At 44.9% G+C, this 26,295-nt stretch overlaps 1 protein-coding gene across 2 annotated transcripts in view; it reads left to right on the top strand.

Moving 5' to 3' along the window:
* The window catches only part of stim1b (stromal interaction molecule 1b), a 227,240-nt gene that overhangs the window by 137,592 nt on the left and 63,353 nt on the right, over positions 1-26,295 (top strand). For both annotated transcript variants that reach the window (XM_063054788.1, XM_063054787.1), the window contains exon 5: positions 3,362-3,477. In XM_063054788.1, the coding sequence (XP_062910858.1) occupies positions 3,362-3,477 (116 nt within the window). The remainder of the gene's footprint in view (positions 1-3,361; positions 3,478-26,295) is intronic.

The following is a 26,295-nucleotide window of genomic DNA, read 5'->3' as shown; positions in this document are numbered from 1 at the left end:
GGGAAGCCCCTTTCTTTAAAAAAGGAAGACATCTCCCTCGTCCTAGAATGAAAAGCCTCATCCTGAGAGCAGATGCGGCGGAGACGGAGCAATTGTGAGAAGGGGATGGCGTTTTTGCAAGAGACAGGGTGAGAAGAGGAATAGTCCAGATAGCTGTGAGAGTCAGTAGGCTTATAGTAGACATCAGTAGATAAGCTGTCTCCAGAGACAGAGACAGAAAGATCTAGAAAGGGGAGGGAGGTGTCGGAAATGGACCAGGTAAACTTGAGGGCAGGGTGAAAGTTGCAGGCAAAGTTAATAAAGTCAATGAGTTCTGCATGCGTGCAGGAAGCAGCACCAATGCAGTCGTCGATGTAGCGAAGGAAAAGTGGGGGACAGATACCAGAATAGGCACGGAACATAGATTGTTCCACAAACCCAACAAAAAGGCAGGCATAGCTAGGACCCATACGGGTGCCCATAGCTACACCTTTAGTTTGGAGGAAGTGGGAGGAGCCAAAGGACTAATTCCGCTAGACGGAGCAGAGTGGTGGTAGAGGGGAACTGATTAGGTCTCCAACCTGATGGCATGAACATCGACTTCTCTAATTTCCGCTAATGCCCCACCTCCCCCTCGTACCCCACCTGTTACTTATTTCTATACACGCATTCTTTCCTTCACTCTCCTTTTTCTCCCTCTGTCCCTCTGACTATACCCCTTGCCCATCCTCTGGGTCCCCCTCCCCTTGTCTTTCTTCCCGGACCTCCTGTCCCATGATCCTCTCATATCCCCTTTGCCAATCACCTGTCCAGCTCTTGGCTCCATCCCTCCCCCTCCTGTCTTCTCCTATCATTTTGGATTCCCCCCCCTCTCAAATCTCTTACTCACTCTTCCTTCAGTTAGTCCTGACGAAGGGTCTCGGCCCGAAACATCGACTGCACCTCTTCCTAGAGATGCTGCCTGGCCTGCTGCGTTCACCAGCAACTTTGATGTGTGTTGGTTGATAGGGCAGCACTCGGATTATTGTGAGCAGTTCCAGTTAGTGTCCTGTGGGGTGGATGTGAGTGTTGGGTGTCACAGTAGTGTAGTGGTTAGTGTGACACTATTACAGCTCGGGCTCGGGGCATTCCAGAATTCACAGCTCAGTTCTGGCACTGTTCTCCAAAGAGTTTCTGTCCATCCTCCACATGGAATGCTCGGCTTTCCTCCCGCAGTCCAAAACATACCAGTTAGTAGGTTAAATAGTCATTGTAGAATGGTCCCATGAATAGGTTAGGGTTGCAGGGCTGGTGTGGCTGGAAGAGGGCCAACTCCACACTGTCTCACTAAGTAAATAAATAATGCTGGAGGCAATTCACCAGGATGTTGGCTGGGTTGGAGGACTTTAGTTTTGAGGAGGTATGGCTGGTGGCACAGTAGTGTAGTGATTAGCATAATGTTCTATAGCACCAGCAATCAGGGTTAATTCCTGCTGCTTTCTCTGAGGGGTTTTTTACTTTCTCCCCCTGGCTGTGTGGGTTTTCTGCAGGTGCCCCAGTTTCCTCCCATATTCTAAAGATGTGAGGGTGAGGGTTAGCATGTTACGTTGGCACCGGAATCTCGGCAACACTTGGGGGCTGCCCTCGGACTGTGTTGGTCATTGACGTAGACAGTGCATTTCACTGTATATTTCAATACTTCAGTGTAAATGTGACAAATAAAGCTAATCTTCCCCCTTCCTTTTCATTCCTGAGGACGGGTCTCAGCCCAAAACATCGACTGTTTATTCCTTTCCATAGACACTGCCGTACTTGCTGAATTTCTCCAGCATTTTGTTTGTGTTGCTCTGGATTTCCAGCATCTGCAGAATCTCTTGTGTTTCTTATTCTGGCTTTTTTCCTCTTCCTATCCAGCCCCAAAGAAGGGTCTCAGCCCAAAACATTGACTGTTTATTCACTTCCAAAGATGCTCCTTGACCTGCTGAGTTCCTGCAGCATTCTGTGTGTGTTGCTCTGGATTTCAAGTGTCTGCAGAATCTCTTCTGTTAATCTCTTTTAATGCGACAGGAGCTCATTCATCTTCCCTGCAGCGAATGCAGCTGAGGAATGAAAGTTTTTAAAATCCTGCAATCTAAAACAAAAATAGAAAACTCTGTGAGTACTCAGTGAGTCTACCTTTTAAGTCATTCACTTGCCGACAGTATTGTGTTATTGGAATCTGATGGCCAATGTTAGGACTCTCAGAGAAAGGTTAAGGAAGCACACCCCTTCAATGAAATTTAGACCTAAAACCAGATCCAAAAACAGAGACTTGTACCGGGCAAGGCCTTGCAAATGCCTTCAGGTCTGAATGCAGCAACGTTAACAGCACCAGACTGCAGAGGTAACTGTTAAACCCTTCAGTGTCGCCGTGCCCAGAATTGTTTACAACCTTCCATTCATCCCTGGAGCCAAGGTCTCACTATAAGCGAGATTCATACGTCAGGTAAAAGCTTGAATACAGTGAATTGGACTGAGAACCAGCGGTGATGACAGTCACATATATCTGAAACCAGCAGCAGTGAGAGAGGGAATGATTGAACCCCTGCTGTTGAGTTACAAGCAAACCGCATCTCGGGGACAGTCAATGCCATGCTTTGTAGAAAGCTCAATAAATCACACTGTGTCACTAGATGAAATGATTACAGACTCATTCAAACCACTTAAAAACCAACTGTGATTCAACAGAGGGTAAGCTGAAAGCTGTGGTGAAAACAAACAGCATTCCTGGGATAAATAACATAAAATACGGGAAATGGTCAACAAGTCAGCAAGTGATATGGAAGCTGAGCTGTTTGATGTTGATAACTTTCCGTCAGACTATGTAAAAATTCTTTCATCAGAGCAGTACAGCTAGATAAGGTGGTTGGAGGAGCAACACTTCATATTTGTCCAGGTAGCCTCCAACCTGATTCTTCCAGCGTCTGGGAATCTTTTCCCCTCTTCTTCAGTTCCCCACTCTGACTTCTCTTCTCACTAGCCCATCACCTCCACCTGGTGCCCCTTTCCTTTGGCTGTTTCCCCTTTCCTTTCCAGTCCTGATGAAGACTCTCAGCTCAAAAAGTTAACTGTTTATTCATTTCCATAGATGCTGCTTGACCTGATGAGCTCCTGCAGCATTTTCTGTGTGTTGCTCTGGATTTCCAGTGTCTGCAGAATCTCTTGTATTAAACTGAGATGCTGTTTGCCCTCTCGGGTGGATCACAGGACTGCCACTATACAGACTGCGAAATGCTTTTACATGGAAAACATTACAGAAACATGAGTATCTTCTGTGCTGCTCTCCAAAACCTAGCACACTTGTTTGAATGGGGTCATGTTGGAATGTAATCCCTCTGATGTCTGTCTAATGTTGATTTGACAGGTTGGCTGTGAATAACCTCACCCTGGCCTGCTCTCTATTGAAAGTGAACGACAGAAGCCACCGGCAGAAGCTCCAGCTCAAGGCTCTGGACACTGTTCTATTTGGGCCACCCCTGTGTAAGTGACGGTCCTCCTGGTTACCACCCCTGTGTAAGTGACGGTCCTCCTGGTTACCACCCCTGTGTAAGTGATGGTCCTCCTGGTTACCACCCCTGTGTAAGTGACGGTCCTCCTGGTTACCTCCCCTGTGTAAGTGACGGTCCTCCTGGTTACCACACCTGTGTAAGTGACGGTCCTCCTGGTTACCTCCCCTGTGTAAGTGACGGTCCTCTTGGTTACCACCCCTGTGTAAGTGACGGTCCTCCTGGTTACCTCCCCTGTGTAAGTGACGGTCCTCCTGGTTACCTCCCCTGTAAAAGTGACGGTCCTCCTGGTTACCACACCTGTGTAAGTGACGGTCCTCCTGGTTACCTCCCCTGTGTAAGTGACGGTCCTCCTGGTTACCTCCCCTGTAAAAGTGACGGTCCTCCTGGTTACCACACCTGTGTAAGTGACGGTCCTCCTGGTTACCACCCCAGTGTAAGTGACGGTCCTCCTGGTTACCTCCCCTGTGTAAGTGACGGTCCTCCTGGTTACCTCCCCTGTGTGAGTGACGGTCCTCCTGGTTACCTCCCCTGTGTGAGTGACGGTCCTCCTGGTTACCTGCCCTGTGTGAGTGACGGTCCTCCTGGTTACCTCCCCTGTGTGAGTGACGGTCCTCCTGGTTACCTCCCCTGTGTGAGTGACGGTCCTCCTGGTTACCTCCCCTGTGTGAGTGACGGTTTTTGTGGTTACCTCCCAGCTCACTCTCAAGTTCAAATTCAAGTTTATTGTCATCTGAGTGTACATATATACAACCAAGCGAAACAGTGTTCCTCTGGACAAGGGTGCGCCCACGAAACATACATCACACGCAGCACATAAAACGAACTATTACCATAAATGAGTTAATAAAATATAATTCAAAATGCGTATAGTGCACAGCACAAGTAACCAGTGAACAGCTCACTGTTCTAGTGACCAGACCGTGCTGGTGATTCATTAGTCTCCCAGCCTGAGGGAAGAAACTGTAACCCAGTCTGGCAGTCCTAGTCCTGATGCTCCTGTACCCCCTTTCTGACTGTAGAAGGTTAAAGAACTTGTGGGATGGTTAGTAGGGATCCTCAATAATGCTTCAGACCCTTTGTATACAGTACAACATTCCCGGTAAATGTTACAAATGAGGGAAAGGAGACCCCTGTGATCCTCTCGGCAGTTTTACTGTCCTGTGTGGGGTCTTGCAGTCCGATGCCTTGCAGCTTCTGTACCACACAATGAATCAGACAGACATAACGCTCTTGATGATGCTGCTATAGAAAGTTGTTAGAATGCCAGTGAGAATTGTGGAATTGCACTCCTTACTGTCCTCAAAGTGTAGATGCTGCTGTGCCCTCTTAACAGATGAGAAATTGAGGTACACGTTAGATCATCCATTATGTCCACACCAAGGAACTGTGTGCTCTTCGCTCCCTCCACGGTAGAGCCATTGATGTGCAATGGAGAGTGGACCTGTGCCTTCCGAGAGTTCACCAGTCACCTCGTTTGCCATGTCCAGACTGAGACTCAGGTTGTTGTTCTTGCTGCTTGACAGTGGTGTGAGAACAGCACCCGAGATGCTGGTCAGGCAGCATCTCTGTAGGGAGATAGACAGTGGACATTTCAGGCTGAGAGCTTTCATCTGGACTGCTGTCAGCAGGTGAATGATCCAGACATTCATCTGTCTGATCACTTCATCCCTCTGTAGATCCCTCCCTTTGCTCTGGGATCCTGCAGCATTTTGTGGGCTACTATATAGAGATACAGCACAGTAACAAGCTCTTACAGCCGAACAGGCCTGTGCCAACCAACTACACCCATGTAACCAAGTAACCTACTAACCGGGATGTGGGAGGAAACTGGAGTGCCTGGAGGGAAGCTATGCGGTCACAGGGAGAATGTACAAACCCCTTACAGACAGCGGTGAATTGGACCCAGCTTGCGAGCACCGTGATAGTGTTACGTGAAATGCTGCCTGACTGTGCAGGCTGGGTGTGAGTCAGGGAAAGCACTCTGCCATCTCCTGACTCGCTCTAACTGCATGCCGTCTCTCTGTACTGGCCAGGCTCTGTGAGGGTGGTGTATCAGCTGCTTCTTCACCTTAAGGCCATAAGACATTGGAATAGGATTTGTCCATTCGGCCCATCGAGTCTGCTCTGACATTTCATCATGACTGATCCCTTTCCCTCTCAGCCCCAATCTCCTGCCTTCTCCCCGTAACTTTTCATGCCCTGAGTAATCAAGAACCTATCAACCTGCACCTCAAATATATCCCATGACCTAGCCACTTCCATCTGTGGCAATCAATTCTACAGATATACCAATCTCTGGCTAAAGAAATTCCTCTTCATCTCTGTTTCAAAGGGACATCCCTCTTGTGCCCTCTGGTCCGAGATTCCCCTACTACAGGAAACATCATCTCCACATCGACTGTATTGAGGATTTTCAGTGGTCAATGAGATCACCCCACCCCCACCTCATTCTTCTAAGCTCCAGTGAGTACAGGCCCAGAGCCATCAACTGCTGTTCATACAATAAGCCTTTCATTCTGTCTCCAATGCCAGCACACCTTTTCTTAGATAAGGGGCCTGATACTGCTGACAGTACTCTGAGTGAGGCCTCACCAGTGTCTTATAAAGCCTCAGCATTACATCCTCGCTGACCATTACAGCCTACCAGTGTCACCGTACATTCCAGCGCCAACACAGCATGCACACGGTGATCATCAGAATTACACACACTGCAGCAACAAAACAACACAACCCCCTTTTCTCTCCACTCACATAGACAGTCTTCCCACCCCTGGACAGGCCGCCTCCTGCCCCAGACTTTCCGACTCACAGTAACAGGGCCTTCAATTTGTGGTGCCTGGCTCAGACTTGCAGACATCGGGCCTTGACCTCCAGTCCTCCTGGAGGGTCTTGGCACAAAACGTTGACTGTAAGATCCATCAAAGGGTCTTGGCCCGAAACGTCAACTGCACTCTTCCATAGATGCTGCCTGGCCTGCTGAGTTTCTCCAGCATTTTGTGTGTCGCTTGACTTGAATGAGAATCACTTTATTGCCAGTATGTGAAACAAACCAGAAATGATAGTGGCTCAGTGCCAAGCATAAAACACAGGACAATACCATAACAGACAATAGTATGGCAACCAACGTACATCAAAGTTGCTGGTGAACGCAGCAGGCCAGGCAGCATCTCTAGGAAGAGGTACAGTCGACGTTTCAGCCCGAAACGTCGACTGTACCTCTTCCTAGAGATGCTGCCTGGCCTGCTGCGTTCACCAGCAACTTTGATGTGTGTTGCTTGAATTTCCAGCATCTGCAGATTTCCTCATGTTTGCAATAGTATAGCAACCAACAGTTTACAGGACAATAGTGCAAACGGCCATGAGCAATCAACAATTAGCAGAACAGTCACATGTGCAAACATAAATAATCAAACTGAAATAGATATGATCATATGAACCACAGAAAGAGCATTGAACTGATGTTGGGCAGGGACAGTTCGGGTATGCACCTGAGTGGGTCCTGTTGAGAAGGTGATAGCTACAGGAAAGAAGCTTCAGTAATGACGTATAGTCCTTCTGGTGAATTCCACAGATTCACCACTCTCTGGCTAAAGAAATTCCTCCTCATCTCCATTCTAAATGGATGTCACTGTATTCTGAAGCTGTGCTCTCTGGTTTTAGACTCCCCCACCATAAGAAACACCCTCTGCACAGCCACTGTATTGAGACTTTTCAACATTCAATAGATTTCAATTAGATCTCCCCTCATTCTTCTGAATGCCAGTGAGCACAGGCCCAGAGCCATCAATCGGTAACCCTATCATCTCATGAACATCCTCTGAACCCTCTCCAGTTTCAGCACATCCTTTCTAAGATAAGGGGCCCAAAACTGCTCACAGTACTCCAAGTGAGGCCTCACCAGTGTCTTATAAAGCTTCAACATTACGTCCTTGCTTTTATATTTTAGTCCTCTTGAAATGAATGTTAACATTGCCTTATGAAAACAGGTTGAGTGAACTCGGCCTTTTCTCCTTGGAGCGACGGAGGATGAGAGGTGACCTGATAGAGGTGTATAAGATGATGAGAGGCATTGATCGTGTGGATAGTCAGAGGCTTTTTCCCAGGGCTGAAATGGCTGCCACAAGAGGGCACAGGTTTAAGGTGCTTGGGAGCAGGTACAGAGGAGATGTCAGGGGTAAGTTTTTTTTTTACACAGAGAGTGGTGAGTGCGTGGAATGGGCTGCCGGCAACGGTGGTGGAGGCGGATACGATAGGGTCTTTTAAGAGACCCCTGGATAGGTACATGGAGCTTAGAAAAATAGAGGGCTATGGGTAACCCTAGTAATCTCTAAGGGAGGGACATGTTCGGCACAACTTTGTGGGCCGAAGGGCCTGTATTGTGCTGTAGGTTTTCTATGTTTCCATTGCATTTGCCTTCCTCACCACTGACTCAACCTGCAAATTAACTTTTAGGGAATCCTGTTTTTATTTTTTCTACCAAAGTGCATGACCATAACTTCCCAAAATGACCATACACTTCCCAGCACTATACTTCAGCTGCCATTTCTTTGCCCATGCTCCTAATCTGTCTTAAGTCCTTCTGCAGCCTTCCCGCTTCCTTGGCACTACCTGCCTCTCCACCTATCTTTGTATAGTCCACAAACTTAGCCACAAAGCCATCAATTCCATCACCCAAATCGTTGACATATAAAAAGAAGCGGTTCCCAAAACAGATCCCTGTGGAACACTACTAGTCACTGGAAGCCAGGAGGAAAAGGCTCTCTTTATTTCCACTCTTTGCCTCCTGCCAATCAGCCAATGCTCTATCCATGCTAATATCTCTCTTGTAATACCATGAGCTCTTGACTTGTTAAGAAGTCTTGTGTGGCACCTTGTCAGAGTCCTTCTGAAAGTCCAAGTACGCCACATTGACCAATTTATTTCCTGAAAAAATTCCATCAGATTTGTCAGGCAAGATTTTCTCTTAAGGAAAGCATACTGATTTTGACCTATTTTATCATGTGCCTTCAGGAATCCAAGTGATAGGTAGAATATAGTGTAGGGAAGTGTATGGTCATGCACTTTGGTAGAAGGAATAAAGGAGTTGACTATCTTCTAAATGGGGAGAAAATTCAAAAATCTGAGGTTCAAAGGGACTTGGGAGTCCTTGTGCATGATTCCCTAAAGATTAACTTCCATGTTGATCTTTGTGCAGTGTTCCCTGAAGGTTAACTTCCATGGTGAGGAAGGCAAATGCAGTGTTAGCATTCATTTCGAGAGGACTAGAATATAAAAACAAGGATGTTATGCTGAGGCTTTATAAGGCATTGGTCAGACCACACTCAGAGTATTGTGAGCAGTTTTGGGCCCTTATCGAAGAAAGATGTGCTGCATTAGAGAGGATCCCGAGGAGGTTCATGAGAATGATTCTGGGAATGAAAGGGTTAACATATGAGAAGCATTTAATGGTTCTGGGCCTGTATTTGCTGGAGTTTAGAAGAATGAAGGAAGATCTCATCAAAGCCGATCAAATAATGAACTGCCCAGATAGAGTGGTTGTGGAGAGGATGTTTCCCATGGTGGGAGGACCTATGACCAGAGGGCACAGCCTCAAAATAGAGGAACACCCATTTCGAACAGCGATGTGGAGCAGTTTCTTCAGCCAGAGGATGACAAATTTGTGGAATTCATTACCACGGACATCTGTGAAGGCCAAATCATTGTCAAGTCATTAAAGCAGAAGTTGATAGGTTCTTGATTGGTCAGGGTGTTGAAGGTTAAGGGGAGAAAGCAGGAGAATGCGGTTGAGAGGAAAATGGATCAGCCATGCTCAGATGGTGGAGCAGACTCGTGGGCTGAATGGCCTAGTTCTCCTGCTGTGCTCTGTTTATTATCAAAGTGCATATAGAACCCTGAGACTCATAGTAAATCATCATAATAGACACAATGAAAACAGCACAACAGAGGCAAACAACCAATGTGCAAAAGACAGCAAACTGCAAATACATGAAAAATATAATAAATAATATCGAGAAAACTTACTGCAAGTTAGAGTGAGCCCCTAGATTAGGAATCAGTTGTGTTGGGGTAAGTGAAGCAGTGTTAGACTATTGAATGGTTCACAACTACGATAAAATAGACTCTTGACCCCACGATCTACCTTGTTAAACATAAAGACCATAGGACATAGGAGCAGAATTCGGCCATTCGGTCCATCAAGTCTGCTCCACCATTTGATCATGGCTGATCCATTTTCCTCTCAATCCTGCTGCCTCCTTCTGCCTGTAATCTTCCACGCCCTGACTAATGAGGAATCTTATCAACCTCTGCCTTAAATACACTAAATGACTTGGTCTCCACAGTCATCTGTAAATGAATTCCACAGATTCACCACTCTGGCTAAAGAAATTCCTCCTCATCTCTATTCTAAATAGACATTCCACTAGTCTGAGACTGTGCGCTCTGGTCCTTGTTTCTGATCTTGCACCTTTTTGTCTATCTGCACTGCATTTTCTCTGTAGCTGCTACACTTTATTCTGCATTCTGTTGTTGTTTTACCTCGCTGTAACCCTAATGCAAGAGAAGCTTTTCACCATGCCTTGGTGTATGTAACAATAGTGATCCAGTTCACCAAAGGTAAACATTTCCCCTTCCAGCCCTGGTCAGTGAATCTGATAGGAAGGGGTAAAGAGCCTGACTGATGCATCTACTAGTTAATGGAGGGACATTTGACTGTTTTTCTCACAGCCACTTGTACTGAGTGTTGTATTGGAAAAGTTTGTTCAAACATACAGACGTCAGCTTTTCTCAAATAACAGACCAGCAGCTAAAAATACAATTCCTCATCTCACTGCTGCTTTGAAAACAGAAAGAGCTAATCTGGGTTTAATCTCAGCCATATCCCAGCTGATTAATATTTCCATTGGCTCGCAATACAGTTCAAGTTTATTGTCTTCTGATTGTATGTATATACAACCAAATGAAACCACATTCCTTTGGACTAAACATATATCAGACAATGCATAAACCAAAAAATGACCAGAAACATGTTAATAAAATATAATTCAAAATGGTAAATAGTAAAGAGCTCGCTGTCTTAGTGACAAGACTTAAGTGGTTACATTAGTCTCACAGCCTGAGGGGAGAAGCTGTTACCCAGACTGGTCATCCTAGCCTGATACTCCTGTACCTCCTTCCTGTATATTAGTAGGTCAAAGAGATTGTGGGATGGGTAGTAGCGATCCTCAACAATACCTTGAGCCTTTGGCTGCAACTTCGTAGATCCACAGTGATTTACAGAGCTGCAGAAGCTGCCTGCGGAGCAGGTGAGGTGGGAGCAGCCTGGGCTGACAGTCCACACTGCCCAGAGCTGAGGCACTTCCAGATCTCTCTGCCAGTCTCCACTGCCCCCTTGCCAAAGCAGCTGAGGCACTTCCGTGCTTGGGAAGACAGCTGGTCCCGGCTCCAGTCCATTACGTGTGATATATAAAGCTGCTTAAATCTACCGGGACAGGAGAAAGCAAAGTAAATGCCACCCATGCTGAGGATGTATCAGGAGACAATCCAGCTACATAGTTTAAAGTTAATTAGCAATATGGAACCCTGCCAGTGCTGAAATGCCACACACATATATTCCCACCTGACTGAGAGAGGGTCAAACTGTGGGATGGGTGGTACTGAGAGAGTGTCACACTGTGGGGGGGGGGCAGTACTGAGGGAGGGTCAAACTGTGGGAGGGGCAGTACTGAGGGAGGGTCAAACTGTGGGAGGGGTGGTACTGAGGGACGGTCATGCCGTGAAGGGTGGGGTGGTACCGAGGGAGGGTCACACTGTGGGAGCGGCGGTACCGAGGGAGAGTCACGCCATGGGAGGGGTGGTACTGAGGGAGGGTCACGCCGTGGGAGGGGCGGTACCGAGGGAGGGTCACGCCGTGGGAGGGGCGGTACCGAGGGAGGGTCACGCCGTGGGAGGGGCGGTACCGAGGGAGGGTCACGCCGTGGGAGGGGCGGTACCGAGGGAGGGTCACACAGTGGGAGGGGAGGTACCGAGGGAGGGTCACACTGTGGGAGGGGAGGTATCGAGGGAGGGGCACACCGTGGGAGGGGCGGTATCGAGGGAGGGTCACGCCGTGGGAGGGGAGGTATTGAGGGAGGGTCATGCCGTGGGAGGGGCGGTACCGAGAGAGGGTCACACTGTGGGAGGTGGTACCGAGGGAGGGTCACACTGTGGGAGGGGTGGTACTGAGGGAGGGTCACGCCGTGGGAGGGGCGGTACCGAGAGAGGGTCACACTGTGGGAGGGGTGGTACTGAGGGAGGGTCACACTCTACAATGGACGATGGTGTGTCAGCTCTTAGAAAAAGTTGGTTTGATTTAAAATTAAACCCTGAAGAATGGTGATGATGACAGAGGAAGGTGGAGAGAGGTGACGGAAGTGCAGTAGTTTTCTGGCTGTTTTGCCGAGTTTTGTTGAGTCTGTCCTCATGTAGCAGCAGTGGCTGCTGGCTTGCCAAGGTTTGTGTCTGCAACTTTTACTGGGAGCTGGGACGGATTTCTCTGACTGTTAACAACAGTAAGGGCTCATCCACCTGGGGCACTTGGCCCGGGATGACTGGGTGAAGTTTTGTGGCGAATCCTTGGGCTATAGCTCAGACAGTGGAACATGGACAAGGACGGGTCGGTGCTGGAGTTTCACCGCACAGACGTCCCTGGCTGTCTGGAGGAGACTACTGTGCTTTCCCTCTTCATGGAAATGCTCTTCGAAAGATGGATGAATCTCATGACTGAGTTAATTCAGCAGAGTTTTGATTTCTGACTGTGTGGGACTTTAACATGGCTGGACTTAGTTCGTACACAGGAGCCGTAGTTTCTGGTGAAAGGACTACTGAAGAGCCACCACCTTTCAGACTGCTATCTCTAAAAAACATGGTGCAATACGATCTCCCTTTACCCTTGAGTGCTGAGGAGACGTTAACTATCATGGTTGTGTCTGTGGGTGGGGAAGAGGGCAGTATTTGAATCGGTAAGATGCACTGAAAGTCCCTTTTCTACCTACAGTCCATTAGAGACGTGTCCCTGGCCCTGAGTATGGGGATAAATGTAGAAGATGTCTTTGTACCGGTAGAGCCTGCGACCTGCCCCATACAGAAGGTGACCCTCTATAACGTCCACCTTCACTTCCTGGAAGTAGATTTCCTCCCTCCCCTGCATTCTGAGGTGAGGTTGCCGGTCACTCGTGCACTGTTCATGCCAGATGGAGGACGTCTGGGCCTCTATCGTGAGGTATTCATGGAGCTGGAACGGCTGGGACCACTGAGCGGTGCTTTCACAGAAGGGAGCTTTACCGGATCTGCAGGGCTGTGCCCCAGCCGCGGTGCATGCCTACAGGGAGTACTGGCATATTGGTAAGAATTACCCTAAACACCAGGCTGCTAACTCCATCATGGTGGCACAACAGGGCCTCCCACGTTGCATCGGCCTCTGTAGCTCTTCCCTCCATTGCCGCTCCTTACCCTGAGGCGGAGGGGTGGCGGGACAAATGCAGCACGGTTACCAAGGAGGCTTGGGTTGAGGTAAAGGGCAGGAAGGCAAGAGAAGAAGAAAAATCTCCAGGCCTCTCCGCTGTGGGAGGAGGAGCTAGGGCCTTCCCCTCGTCCCAGCCTGGAGGGTATGGATTTCTCTGTGGCTCAGCAAGGGCCTGGATAAGTCATGAGGGAAGATGTGGTGCTGAGGACCGAGAGTTCTTCCGAAATGGAGGTCACCGTACCTCCCCACATCGGAGGAACGAAAAGGAGGAGATGTGCATCCACTGATAGGGAACCGACTGAAGGGAAAGGTTTACCCCCGCAAAAGGCTGCATACTCAGGGCATGCAGACAGCATAAGGCTGGACCTGCTGATGAATGGATGGATCTGCCTGGGAATGTGCAATCTATCCACACTTTCCTTAAAAAGGGGAAGGATTCAGAAGTGGCTGGGAGAGAGCAATGTCAATTCAAGGAGCTCCTGAAAGGCCTGTTAGGGGTGCATAGGCACTGTCAGCCAGGACTTTGAAAAGAAAATGTAACACAATCCTCATGAAGGTCATAGTAGTGAGTATTAAGACCATAAAATATAGGAGCAGAATTAGGTCATTTGGCCAATTGAGTCTGCTCCACCATTTCATCATGGCTGATCCAATTTTCCCTCTCAACCCCAAACTCTTGCCTTCTCCTCATATCCCTTTATGCCCTGATCAATCAAGAATCTATCAACCTCTGCCTTAAGAACATAAGAAATAGGAGCAGGAATAGGCTATCTGGCCCATCGAGCCTACCCCACCATTCAATAAGATCATGGCTGATCTGGCCATGGACTTATCTCCACTTACCTGCCTTCTCCCATAACCTTTAATTCCCCTACTATGCAAAAATATATCCAAGCTTGTCTTAAATGTGTTTACTGAGGCAGCCTCCACTGCTTCATTGGACAGAGAATTCCACAGATTCACCACTCTCTGGGAAGCACAGTTGCTCCTCAAATCTATCTTAAATTTACTTTCCCAAATCTTGAGGCTATGTCCCCTAATTCTAGTCTCACTTACCAGTGGAAACAACTTTCCTGCCTCTATCTTATCTATCCCTTTCATAATTTTATATGTTTCAATAAGATCTCCTCTCATTCTTCAGAATTCCAGTGAGTAAGTCTTAGGTGACTCAATCACTCCTCATAGTCTCCAGCAAACAGGGAGGTTACTATCATAATGGGATTTCTGAGAGGGTATAATAAAATATCATCAAGTTTTTCCACCTGAACTCCCTCCATTTCTGAACTGGTACACTTCCATTGATACCTCCATATTACTGTCCATTCTTCCTCAGATATTGTTATTCCTCCTTCCTTCTCCCATTTTGTTTTAATATATGAAGTTGAATGTGGTTTAAGATTTGACAAACCCTTATACATGCTTGAAATGATTCTACTACCGTTGTCTGAATTATATGCTTTCCTAAATAGCTCTATCGGACATGTACTTGCCTTGGTTACATTTTTAACCGTCCTATTAACATACTGTCGCATCTATAAATACCGGTAAAAGTATTGTTTTTCTAATAAGTGTTTCTCTTTGAGCATTTCAAAACTGAACAGTGTTCCTTCTTTCATTATATTGCAAATAGCTGTTATTCCTTTAGCTGTCCAGTCCTTAAATCTAGCATCCAGTTTATTCGGCATGAAGTCCGAGTCATATGCACACCATTTAAGAATTGCAATGTCTCTCTCTAGTTTATATTCTTTTATAATAGTTTTCCATATTTTAAGAGTCCATTTCACCCACAGGTTATCAATAGTATTTATGTAACTTTGTAGGTTGTTATCAGCCAAAATTGCCTGTATGGGGATGGAAAATATCCTCTCCTCAATGTTTTTCCATTGAGCGTCGTATGATGGGTTGCACCAGCATATCACAGCTCTCAACTGTGCTGCAAAATAATAATCTGTAAGAGAAGGTAGGCTCCATCCCCCTCTTTTCCTTGGCTGATTGCAAAGTTTTGAGACGAACCCTAGGCCTTTTACCTTGCCATATATATCTTGATAGCATCTTGTTCCATTCATTAAATGGATTTTGGTTAATCTCTATTGGTGGGATCTGAAAGAGATATAGTAGTCTGGACAGTATATTCATTTTGATAGATTCAATCCTTGAACTGAGACCAAGAAAAGGAATTAGGTTCCATCTTGTTATATCTTCCTTAATTTCTTTTATATAGAGGCTGATAATTGCATTCTGATAACTTTGCCAAATCTTTCGGCATAATGATGCCCAAATATTTGACAGACTTTGTTTGCCATGCCCAAGGATATCTACTCTCAATTTCTCTTGGTGGACTATAGTTATATGAAAGTAGTTGGGTTTTATCTATGTTGATCTTGTATCCTGATAATTGGCCATATTGTTCAAACCCTTTAATAGTAATTCTCCTGATATCTTCATTTTGTCTGATGTATTGAGCTAATGGTTCCAGATATAATGTGAAGAGTAGCGGTGACCATGCATAACCCTGTCTGGTGCCCCTTTCTAGGGTAAAACTGTTAGATAAGTATCCATTGATTTTAATCCTAGCAGTAGGATTGTCATATAGTGCCTGTATAGTTTTAATAATTGTGTCCTGTAGACCAAGTCTATGTAAAACTCTGTAAAGAAAATTCCAATTAACCAAATCAAATGCCTTTTCAGCATCCACACTTATCACTATTGCTTCAATTTCATTTTTTAAAATATGATCCATAATGTGAAGTGTCCTTCATATATTGTCTTGTGCTTGGCGTTGTATAAAACCTGTCTGATCATTATGTATCAGTGTGGGTAGAAACTCTTCCAATCGTTTGGCCATGATGGAGGTAAATATTCTATAATCCACATTAAGAATAGATATTGGTCTAAATGACCCACATTCCATTTTATCCTCGCCTCCTTTCGGTATAGCTGAGATTATCGCCTCCTTCCAGCTGGGGGGCATTTGCGCCTTTCTTAGAGCCCAGTTCAGTGTGGGGAGTAAAACAGGAATTAATTCACTTCTAAATTCTTTATACCACTCTGCCTGGTCATCTGATCCTGGTGACTTGCTTAATTTAAGCCTACTAATTGCAGTTTTTAGTTCAGCTTCAGTTATGTCAGCAGTCATCGTTCTATTTCATTCTTTGCTTAAAGTGGGTAACTCTAAAGAATTCAGGAAGGTGTCAATTTGGGCTATGCTTCCCCCTGGAACTTTGGAATATAGAGTTTTGTAAAACATTTCAAAAGCTTCTTGAATTTCACTCAGCTTATTTTTTATCACTTTTGTTCTTGGATCCCTAATTCTATGAATTGTATTTTCTACTATCTTTTTTTTTCAGTTTCCACGCCAGTAGTTTAGATTTAGATCCACTTTCATAGTGTCTCTGTTTCAGAAACATTAAATTTTTTCTAATTTCTTGTGTAGCCAAACTATTAATTTCATTCCTAATTTTTTAAAATTTCCTCTAGTGTATCCTGTGCCAAACTCAATTTGTGTTTTTTTTTCTAGTTCCTTCAGCTTATTTTATAATTCCTCTAATGTTTTATTCCTTATTTTTTTCTTATATGAAGATATCGCTATAATTTTCTGTCTTAAGTCAGCCTTCACAGTATCCCATAGAGTGGGAGGTGAAATCTCTCCATTATCATTGTAAAGACCAATTTATTTTTTAATTTGTTCCTTAAGATAGGGATCATTGAGTAGACTTGAATTTAGTTTCCAAATAGTATTCTTTGGTTGTAGGTCAAAATCAACAGATTTTGATATAGAGGTGAATGGTCACTTACATCTATTGTCCCAATTCCACAGGTGATTATTTTGTCTTTGTCTTTTCTAAATGTTATGAAATAGTCTATTCTTGTATATACGGAATGGGAGGCAGAATAATGAGTGTAATCCGTTCTGTCGGGGAAAAGGTCCCTCCATATATCAATCAGACCAACATCCTCAAAAAGAGTGTTAACTTTCTTATGTAAGGACTTTGTTTCATAAGTTTTTCTATTGGAAGAGTCTAACTTTGGTTGTAATTGTAAATTTAAGTCTCCCCGACATATCAAGAGACCTACTGTTTCCATTACCATAATATTAGTAATTTTCTGGAAGAAACTATTATCACTTCCTGGGGGTGCGTATATATTCAATAAAGTAACTGGATTTCCATCTATATTCCCCCTTACTAGAATATATCTGCCCTCCTTATCTCCCATTTCGAATATTTTTTCAAAATTTAGCTTGCTTGAGATGAGAATAGCAACTCCTCTCCTCTGTCCTAACTTATACGAGGAGAGAAACAAATTTGTGAAGCCCATTCTCTTTAATTTTCCATGCTCATTATCACTGAGTTTCTTGTAAATATACTACATGGGCTTGTTCTTTTTTCATTTTTGATAGAATTTTACTGTGTTTGATTGGATTTAACAGCCCATTGACATTAAAAGAAGTGAATTTTACTTTGTCCTTAGCCATGTGTATTTATCTGTTAGTACATCATTGAAATTTGCAGAATATAACTTAATCGATCTACTCCCTGAACAAATAAGAACCAAGAAACGCGAATAATAAAAAAAGGTAACGAAATTGTGATTCCAAGGCTGGGGTCTCTAGATGACCCTGGGTTGAGCTAGAAGAAACATCTAACCGTGGGGAATAGCCCCCCCTACCTGTGAGTTGAGGGCCCTATAAAAGTAAGTAAAAAAATCGATGTCCTTTACACAGAAATGATTTCCCTGTGTATTCCTCCCATATATATATTCTCATTTAGGTGGGGAAAAAAGACTGAATGAATGAACTTATAAAAATTGAGTAATATAAAATCCACATCATAACACGTATTTCTCGAGATTGGTATATCACCGTCTGTTTTTGCTTCCGTTTACTTTATCAGCCCCTTTAAAGTTAGCCAAACCTTATGGCTCTTCTGGAAAAGGCGAGGACTGTCTTCAGAGAACTCACAGTCTCTTTCTAATACCCTTCTCTTGTCCTCCTCCCGTCCCCTGCTTTCTCGGTTCACTTACCATTTCCCCAGCAGATCGGGATAACTGCTCAGCCAGACTTTCCCTTGGTTTGACCATGCTAATGGGTAATCCTCTGTTGTTCATGTCTGTAGTCGCCTCTTCCACTGTCTGATATAACTGTATCTCTCCTTCGTAAAACACCCTCAGTTTAGCGGGGTACGGGGTTTGGAATTTAATCTTTTCTTGCTTTAATGTTCGTTTCACTTCAGAACATTCCTGCCGTTTCTGTAGGACCGCCGGGGGGTAATCATGATCGAAGTATATTAACTTCCCGTTCCAAACCACCCTCTTCTTACCCCAGGCCCTTCATAGAATCTCCACCTTGCTCTTAAATCGAAGGAATCTCAGTACTATTGAGCACGGCTTACTTTCTCTGTCTCCGGGAGGCCTCGGGACCAGCGCACAATGCGCCCTCTCAATTTCAATCTCCATAGTCGGGGGAACCTCCAGCGCTTCCCTCAGCAACTTTTCTACAAACTTCATCATCGACAACCCCTCCGCTCCTTCAGGAACATTATAAATCCTGATATTTTAACATCACCATCTTCCCTCCTGGTCAAGCAACTTACTTTCCTGTTGATTTAATATTTTTATCGTCTTACATAGTATCTGTTCCACGTTTTGCATGTGATCTTCCATCCTCTCAATTCGTGTCTCTGCCATCACTATTTTCTGATTGACGCTGGCGAGCTCTGACTTAATATCATTTAGTTGCTGTTTTGTATCTTTTTGGACTTCCCTTATCTCTTCCACAATCCTTGTCATATTTGCTGCTTCGCCTGAACGAGGCCCCGCGTCAGCCCCGCCACCACACGCACGTGTAGGAGAGCCGCGCGTTGTACCTCTCTTCCATAGGCTCCGCAGTGATGCTTTTTTAATCTCCATTCTTTTTCCCCATTCTTGCCCCCCTTATCAATTCAGATATTTTTGAAAGATCTGATATCTGATAGATTAACGGGGTAAAATATCCATTTTTCCAGAGGAGCTGTTGATTCAAGCTGCCATTCTGAACGATGACGGCACCGGCAGAAAATAGTCTACTCTTTTATTTCTTCGACCAAAGTGCATGACCATACACTTCCCAACACTATTTATTTATTGAAATACACAGCTTGGAATGGGCCTTCTGACCCAACAAACTGCGCCACCCAGCAACCCACCTCTTTAATCCTAGCCTAATCACAGGACAATTTACAATGACCAGTCCTTGGACTGTGGGAGGAAACCCACATGCTCGAGGGAAGGACGTATAAACTTCCTACAGGCGACGCCAGAAATGAACTCCTAACTCTGCCCTGAGCTATAATAGTGTCACGCTACTGCTGCGCAGATTTTCTCATCTGGTCAGTGGTTCTCACACCATTAACCTGCCTCAATATCCTGTCTGCATTTAATAGAAAATTAAGATAGAATTAATACTTCTGCGCTCATTTCGGCATCTATCTCAACAACCTTCCCAACGCCAATTTTAAACAAGATATCCTCTCAGCACATTGTGCTTGAGAGGTTACATGCTCAATTCTTGGTGTGGCAGTGGGATCCAAACACCTCCAGAGGCAAGCTCATGGTAGCTAATGCAGGCTCTAGCTCAGACATGGAACGGGAACCATCAGAAATATTAAGCAGCCCATTGCAGAGCAAGCGTCTCTTTACTGTTGTACGCAGTGAGAATTTACCCTGGAGTCTGAATGTCAGTGTTCAAGTTTGTATGCAATGTTGAGATGGAGCAATTTAATGACATAACTCACAATAGTCCCCAAACATTTAACAGTAAGCAGCAAACTTCATAATTCAGGAAACATTACATGCTTTAATGTGGATGTCACAATGCGTCGATAGTTACTGCAAAGTTCAGTGAATAAATCAGTCCATAACACTGGTTCTGAGCATCACTGCAGTTTTATTTCTGTTGTTTTCAGCATTCTTGTTCAAATATAATTTTTGGCATCTACCAAAATGAGCAGGTCATGCATATGCAGATAGCATTACCCAGGGTTGGAACTGACTGGCATCAAATTGCAACATATTTTATTAATGCAGTGTATTTCAAAACATACAGGAAGGAGAGGGGTACAGTGCATCACAGCATACATCTTTGAACAACTATTCCATCTGACACTGCATTGTCCATGATCCTAATCTGTCTAAGTCCTTCTGTAGCCTCTCTAATTCCTCAAAACTACCTGCCCCTCCACCTATCTTCGTATTGTCCGCAAACTTTGTAACAAAGCCATCAATTCCATCCTCCATCATTGACGTATAACATTAAAAAAATCAGTCCTAATCCAGTCCTTTGTGAAACACCACTAGTCACTGGCAGCCAACTAGAAAAGACTCCCTGTATTCCCACTCTTTTCCTCCTACCAATCAGCTACTACTTTAACCACTCTAGTACCTTTCCTGTTGGAGTTGGACAATCCACACCAGGGCGGCGTAAAAAGAGCTACCTTTTAATCAGGACGGTGATGGAGATTTTGAAGGGAAAGTTTTGCAGTAGTTTTTCTGAGTTGAGGAGTGACCGGTCAGCACGAGGGATTCATTAGAGAGGGTCAATAAGAACAATTCAGGTGCAAGCCGAGCGGCCATTCTTTTGGAGCATGCCAGTGGCTTTGGATCATCAGGGTTGGGTGAGGTCGATTGTCCTGTAAGTTACTCTCTCTGTTTCCTTATTTCTTTATGTTTCATCTATTAATGTACAGTATAGTGAGAATGGCTCTCTGGTCAGTGTTTCGTACTGTGTGTGAGATGAGGGAAGTCTGGAAGACCTCCATTCTCCCAGATAAACACATGCATCGAGCTGCAGCTCCTGAGAGAATGTATTAAGGACCTAGAGTGCAGCTCGATGACCTTCAACTCATTCAGGAGAATGAGGAGGTCATTGACGGGACAGAAGACTGGGTGACTGTCAGGACAGGGAGGAGAAATGCACAGCCAGTGCAGAGCACACATATGGCCGTAGCCCTCAATAATAGGTTTATAACTTTAAATAATACTGAGAGGGACGACCTACCAGAGGAGCGCCATAGTGACCGGGTCTCTGGCGTTGAGTCTGGTGCGGTGGCTCAGAAGAGCAGAGAGGCAATGAGGACTGCAGTGTTGGTAGGAGATTCCTTAATCAGCGGAACAGACGCAAGGTTCTATGGGCGCGATAGAGACACCCGGATGGTACGTTGCCTCAGGGATGTTCCGGCAGCCCAGGTCAGCAGCAGGAGCAGAGCACAGCAAGGAGGCTTCTTGTAGGTTGATGATGCTTGTTTAAAAGGAGAGCTTCATGAGTGTTCGGACTCATTCTGGCGGCCCAATCAGCGACAGGAGCAGGCCACAGCGACAAGGTTTCTCGCAGGTCAGAGATGTTTGTTTAAAAGTACAAAAGGGACAAGTGGGGCCTTGTTGGGAGTGGGTCAGTGGTGAGAGTAGGAATATCGGGCTCAAAGGAGGCTTCAGCTCGGAAGAGGCGTTGGCTCTGGGTCAGCTTCTGTAAGGTTTCCTTTTCTTCCTCTGACTGTACCTGGTGTAGTAAATGGCTGTTGTGTGTTCTTCATGCCGGATGTTGTTAGAGCTGTCGGGGAGGGTTTAAACTAATTTGGCAGGGCTGTGGGAACTGGAGTGAAGGGACTCAGGATAGGACAGATGGTAAAAAAGTAAAGATAGTGTGCAGTCAGACTGTCAGAACGGATATGCAGGTGATAGGACACATTACAGCCAGCAAGGTGAGTATCAGTGCGTTAGGGATGCAAAATCATAAAGGGTAGCAAATACAGTACTCAAAGTGTTATATCTCAATGCACAGACTATAAGAAATAATGTGGATTATCTGTTTAACTATTGCAGATTGTCAGGTATGAATCGTGGCTGAAGGATGGTTGTAGTTGGGAGCTGAATGTCCAAGGCTACACATTGTATCAGAGGGATAGAAGTAGGCAGGGGGGAGGTGTGTCTCTGCTGGTAAAGAATGGCATCAATTCAGTAGAAAGATGTGACATAGAATTGGAAGATGTTGAATCCTCGTGGGTTGAGTTAAGAAACTGTGAGGGCAAAAGGTCCCAGATTACAGTTAATAACAAGCCTCCCAACAGTAGCTGGGATGTGGACCACAGATGACACGGAAAATAGAAAAGGTGTGTAAAAAGGACATCGTTATGATAGTCACGCGGATTTCAACATGCAGGTCAATTGGTTTGGTAATGGACTGCAAGAGAGTGAGTTTGTTGAGTGCTTTTTAGAGCAGTTTGTCATTGAGCTTTCTAGGGGATCAGCTATACTGGATGGATTGGGTGTTATGAAATAACCTGGAGGTGATTAAAGAGCTTAAGGTAAAAGAACCCTTCTGGTGATCACAATATGATTGAGCTCAACTTGAAATTTGATAGGGAGAAAGTAAAGTCGGACAAAGCAGTATTTCAGTAGAGTAAAGGAAATTACAGTGGTATGAGAGAGGAGTTGGTCAAAGTAAATTGGAAGGAGATGCTGGCAGGGATGTCAGCAGAGCTGCAATGGCATGCGTTTCTGCGATAAATGAGTAAGGTATGCTGGCATGGTGTGAAGACAATAACCTATCCCTCAACGTCAGCAAGACGAAGGAATTGGTTGTTGACTTCAGCAGGAGTAGCGGACTGCACGACCCAGTTTACATCGGTGGTGCGCAAGTGGAACAGATCAAAAGCTTTAAGTTCCTCGGGGTCAATATCACAAATGACCTGACTTGGTCCAACCAAGCAGAGTCCACTGCCAAGAAGGCCCACCAGCGCCTTTACTTCCTGAGAAAACTAAAGAAACTTGGCCTGTCCCCTAAAACCCTCACTAATTTTTATAGATGCACTGTAGAAAGCATTCTTCTAGGGTGCATCACAACCTGGTATGGAAGTTGTCCTGTCCAAGACCGAAAGAAGCTGCAGAAGATCATGAACACTGCACAGCACATCACACAAACCAATCTTCCGTCCTTGGACTCACTTTACACTGCACGCTGTTGGAGCAGTGCTGCCAGGATAATCAAGGATATGACCCACCCAGCCAACACACTTTCCATCCCTCTTCCCTCTGGGAGAAGGCTCAGGAGCTTGAAGACTGGTACGGCCAAATTTGGGGAACAGCTTCTTTCCAACTGTGATAAGACTGCTGAACGGATCCTGACCCGGATCTGGGCCGTACCCTCCAAATATCCGGACCTGCAAGTCGGCTTTTTTGTACTACCTTACTTTGCATTTTTCTAGTTTTTCTATCTATGATTTATAATTTAAATTTTTAATATTTACTATTGATTTGTAATCCAGGGAGCGGGAAGCGCAGAATCAAATATCGCTATGATGATTGTACGTTCTAGTATCAATTGTTTGGCAGCAATAAAGTAAAGTATAAAGTAAAGGTACAGGATAGATGTATTCCAAAAACGAAGAACTATACAAATGGCAAAATTGTACAACCATGGCTGACATGGGAAGTCAAAGCTAATGTAAAAGCAAAAGAGAGAGCATACAACAAAGCAAAAATTAGTGGGAAGATAGAGGATTCGGAAGTATTTAAAAACCTACAGAGAGCAACTAAAAGAATCTTTAGGAGGGAAATGATGAAATATGAAAACAAGCTAACAAACAATATCGAAGTGGATAGAAAAACTTTTTCAAGTATGTAAAAAATAAAAGAGAGATGAGAGTGGATATAGGACCACTAGAAAATGAGACCACAGAAATAATAACCAGGAGTAAGGAGGTGGCATATGAACTAAATTAGTATTTTGCATCAGTGTTCACAGTGGAAGACTCTAGCAGTGTGCCAGATGTTGAAGAATGTGAGGGAAGAGAAGTGAGTGCAGTTATTATGACAAGAGAGAAGGTGCTCAAAAGACTGAAAGACCTAAGGGTACATAAGTCACCTGGACTAGATGTACTGCACCCTAGGGTTCTGAAGGAGGTAGCAGTAGAGATTGTGGAAGCATTAGTAATAATCTTTGAAAACAAATCATCGTACTCTGGCGTGGTGCCAGAGGGCTAGAAAACTGCAAATGTCACTCCACTTGTTAAGAAAGGAAGAAGGCAGCAGAAAGGAAGTTACAGACCAGATAGCCTGACTTCAATGGTTGGGAAGATGTTGGAGTCAATTGTTATGGATGAAGTTATGGAGTACTTAGTGACACAGGACAAGATAGGACAAAGTTACCATGGTTTCTTAAGGGAAAATCTTGCCTGACGAATGCGTTGGAATTCTTTGAGGAAATTACAAGTAGGATAAATAATACTGGATTGTGTAAATTTGGACTTTCAGAAGGCCACTGACAAGGTGCCACATGTGAGGCTGCTTACCAAGTTAGGAGCCATTGTATTACAGGAAAGTTACTGACATAGAGCATTGGCTTATTGGTAGCAGGCAGCAAGTGGGAATAAAAGGATCCTTTACTGGTTGGCTGCCAGTTACTTGTGGTGTCCTGCAGAGGTTGATCTTGGGTCCGTTTCTTTTTATGCTGTATATCAATCATTTAGATGATGGAAATGATGGTTTTGTTGCCAAGTTTACAGATGATACAGAGAAAGATGGAGGGGCAGGTAGTGTTGAGGAATAAGGTAGGCTGCAGAAGGACTTGGACAGATTAGGAGAATGAGCAAGAAAGTGGCAAATGAAATACAAACAAGGGAAAATTTGCAAATGCTGGAAATCCGAGCAACACACACAAAATGCTGGTGGAACGCAGCAGGCCAGGACAATGTTGGAAAATACATGGTCATGCACTTTGGTAGTAGAAATAAATGTGCAGACTATTTTCTAAACAAGGAGAAAATCCAAAAATCTGAGATGCAAAGGGACTTGGGAATCCTTGTGCAGAACACCCTGAAGGTTGACCTGCAGGTTGAGTTAGTGGTGAGGAAGGCAAATGCAATGTTAGCATTTATTTCAAGAGGTCTAGAGTACAAGAGTGATGATGGGGTGATGCTGAGGCTCTATAAGGCAGTGGTGGGTCCTCACCTTGAGTATTTTGGGCTGCCCATCTAAGAAAAGATGTGCTGACATTGGAGAGGATTTAGAGGAGGTTCACAAGGATGGTTCCGGGAATGAAGGTGTTATCATACAAGGAAGTTTTAATGGCTCTAGGTCTGTACTCACTGGAATTTAGGAGGAAAGGAGGGGATGTCATTGAAACCTTTTGAATGTTGAAAGGCCGAGACAAAAAGGCCTAGTAGATGTGGAAAGGATGTTTCCCATGGTAAGGGAGTCCAGGACAAGAGAGCACAGCCTCAGGATAGAGGGGCATTCATTTAAAACCGAGATGCAGAAAAATTTCTTTAGCCAGAGGGTGGTGAATTTGTGGAATTTATTACCATAGGTAGTTGTGGAGGCCAAGTTGTTGGGTGTATTTAAGGCAGAGATTGACAGGTTCTTGATTGGATACAGCATCAAAGGTTATGAGGAGAAGGCCAGGGAGTGGAGCTGAGCAGGGGAAAAAGGGATCAGCTTTGATTGAATGGCAGAGCAGACTCAGTGGGCAAAATGGGCAAATACTGCTCCTATGCCTTATGGTCTTATGTTTCGGATCATGTCTGTGGCATTCTTGAGGGCAAGGGTAAGCAGCCAGAAGTCTTGACATAGGTGAGAAGATCCTGAAGAGAGATTTTAGGGAGCTAAGTGGAAAACTGAGAAGGTAGAATTCTATATTGCTGCTTGTGCTATGTGCCAGTGAGGGGGAAAGTAGGATGATTTGGTAGATGATTGCATAGCTGAGAAACCGGTGGAGGGGCAGGGGTTCAGAATTATGGATCACTGGGATCTCTTCTGGGGAAGGTATGACCTGTACAAAAGGTCATATCTCAGGGTTAAACCTGAACCCTAAGGGGCCCAATATCCTTGTGGACAGGTTGGCTACAGTTGTTCAAGTGGGTTTAAACTAATTTGGCAGGGGGATAGGTACTGGAGTGGTAGTGCTGAAGATGAGATAGTCAGTTTACAAACAGAGGCAATGTGTAGTGAGACACGGGGAATGGGAACCAGGATGACAGAGCTGAGGATGAGCCAGCAGGTTCACAAGTAGATGAGGGGTGTAACATGAATGTAAGGAAGGACAAGCCAATGATTGGGTACAAATGCAGACAGAGCAAAGAGTTAAATTGTACCGCAGAGGCAAAATACAAAAGGGGGAAGAATGCAGGACTGAAGGTGTTGCATTTAAATGCGTGTAGCATTCGGATTAGGGTGGATGAACTGATGGCACAGCTAGAGATTGGTCGGTATGACGTTGTGGGCATCATTGAGTTGAGGCTGAAAGAAGGCCATAGTTGG

The sequence above is a fragment of the Mobula hypostoma genome, chromosome 7, assembly GCF_963921235.1.
Source record: "Mobula hypostoma chromosome 7, sMobHyp1.1, whole genome shotgun sequence".
Classification (NCBI taxonomy): domain Eukaryota; kingdom Metazoa; phylum Chordata; class Chondrichthyes; order Myliobatiformes; family Myliobatidae; genus Mobula; species Mobula hypostoma.
Note: the sequence above shows the minus strand (reverse complement) of the source record. Positions and strands in the feature narration are given on the sequence as shown.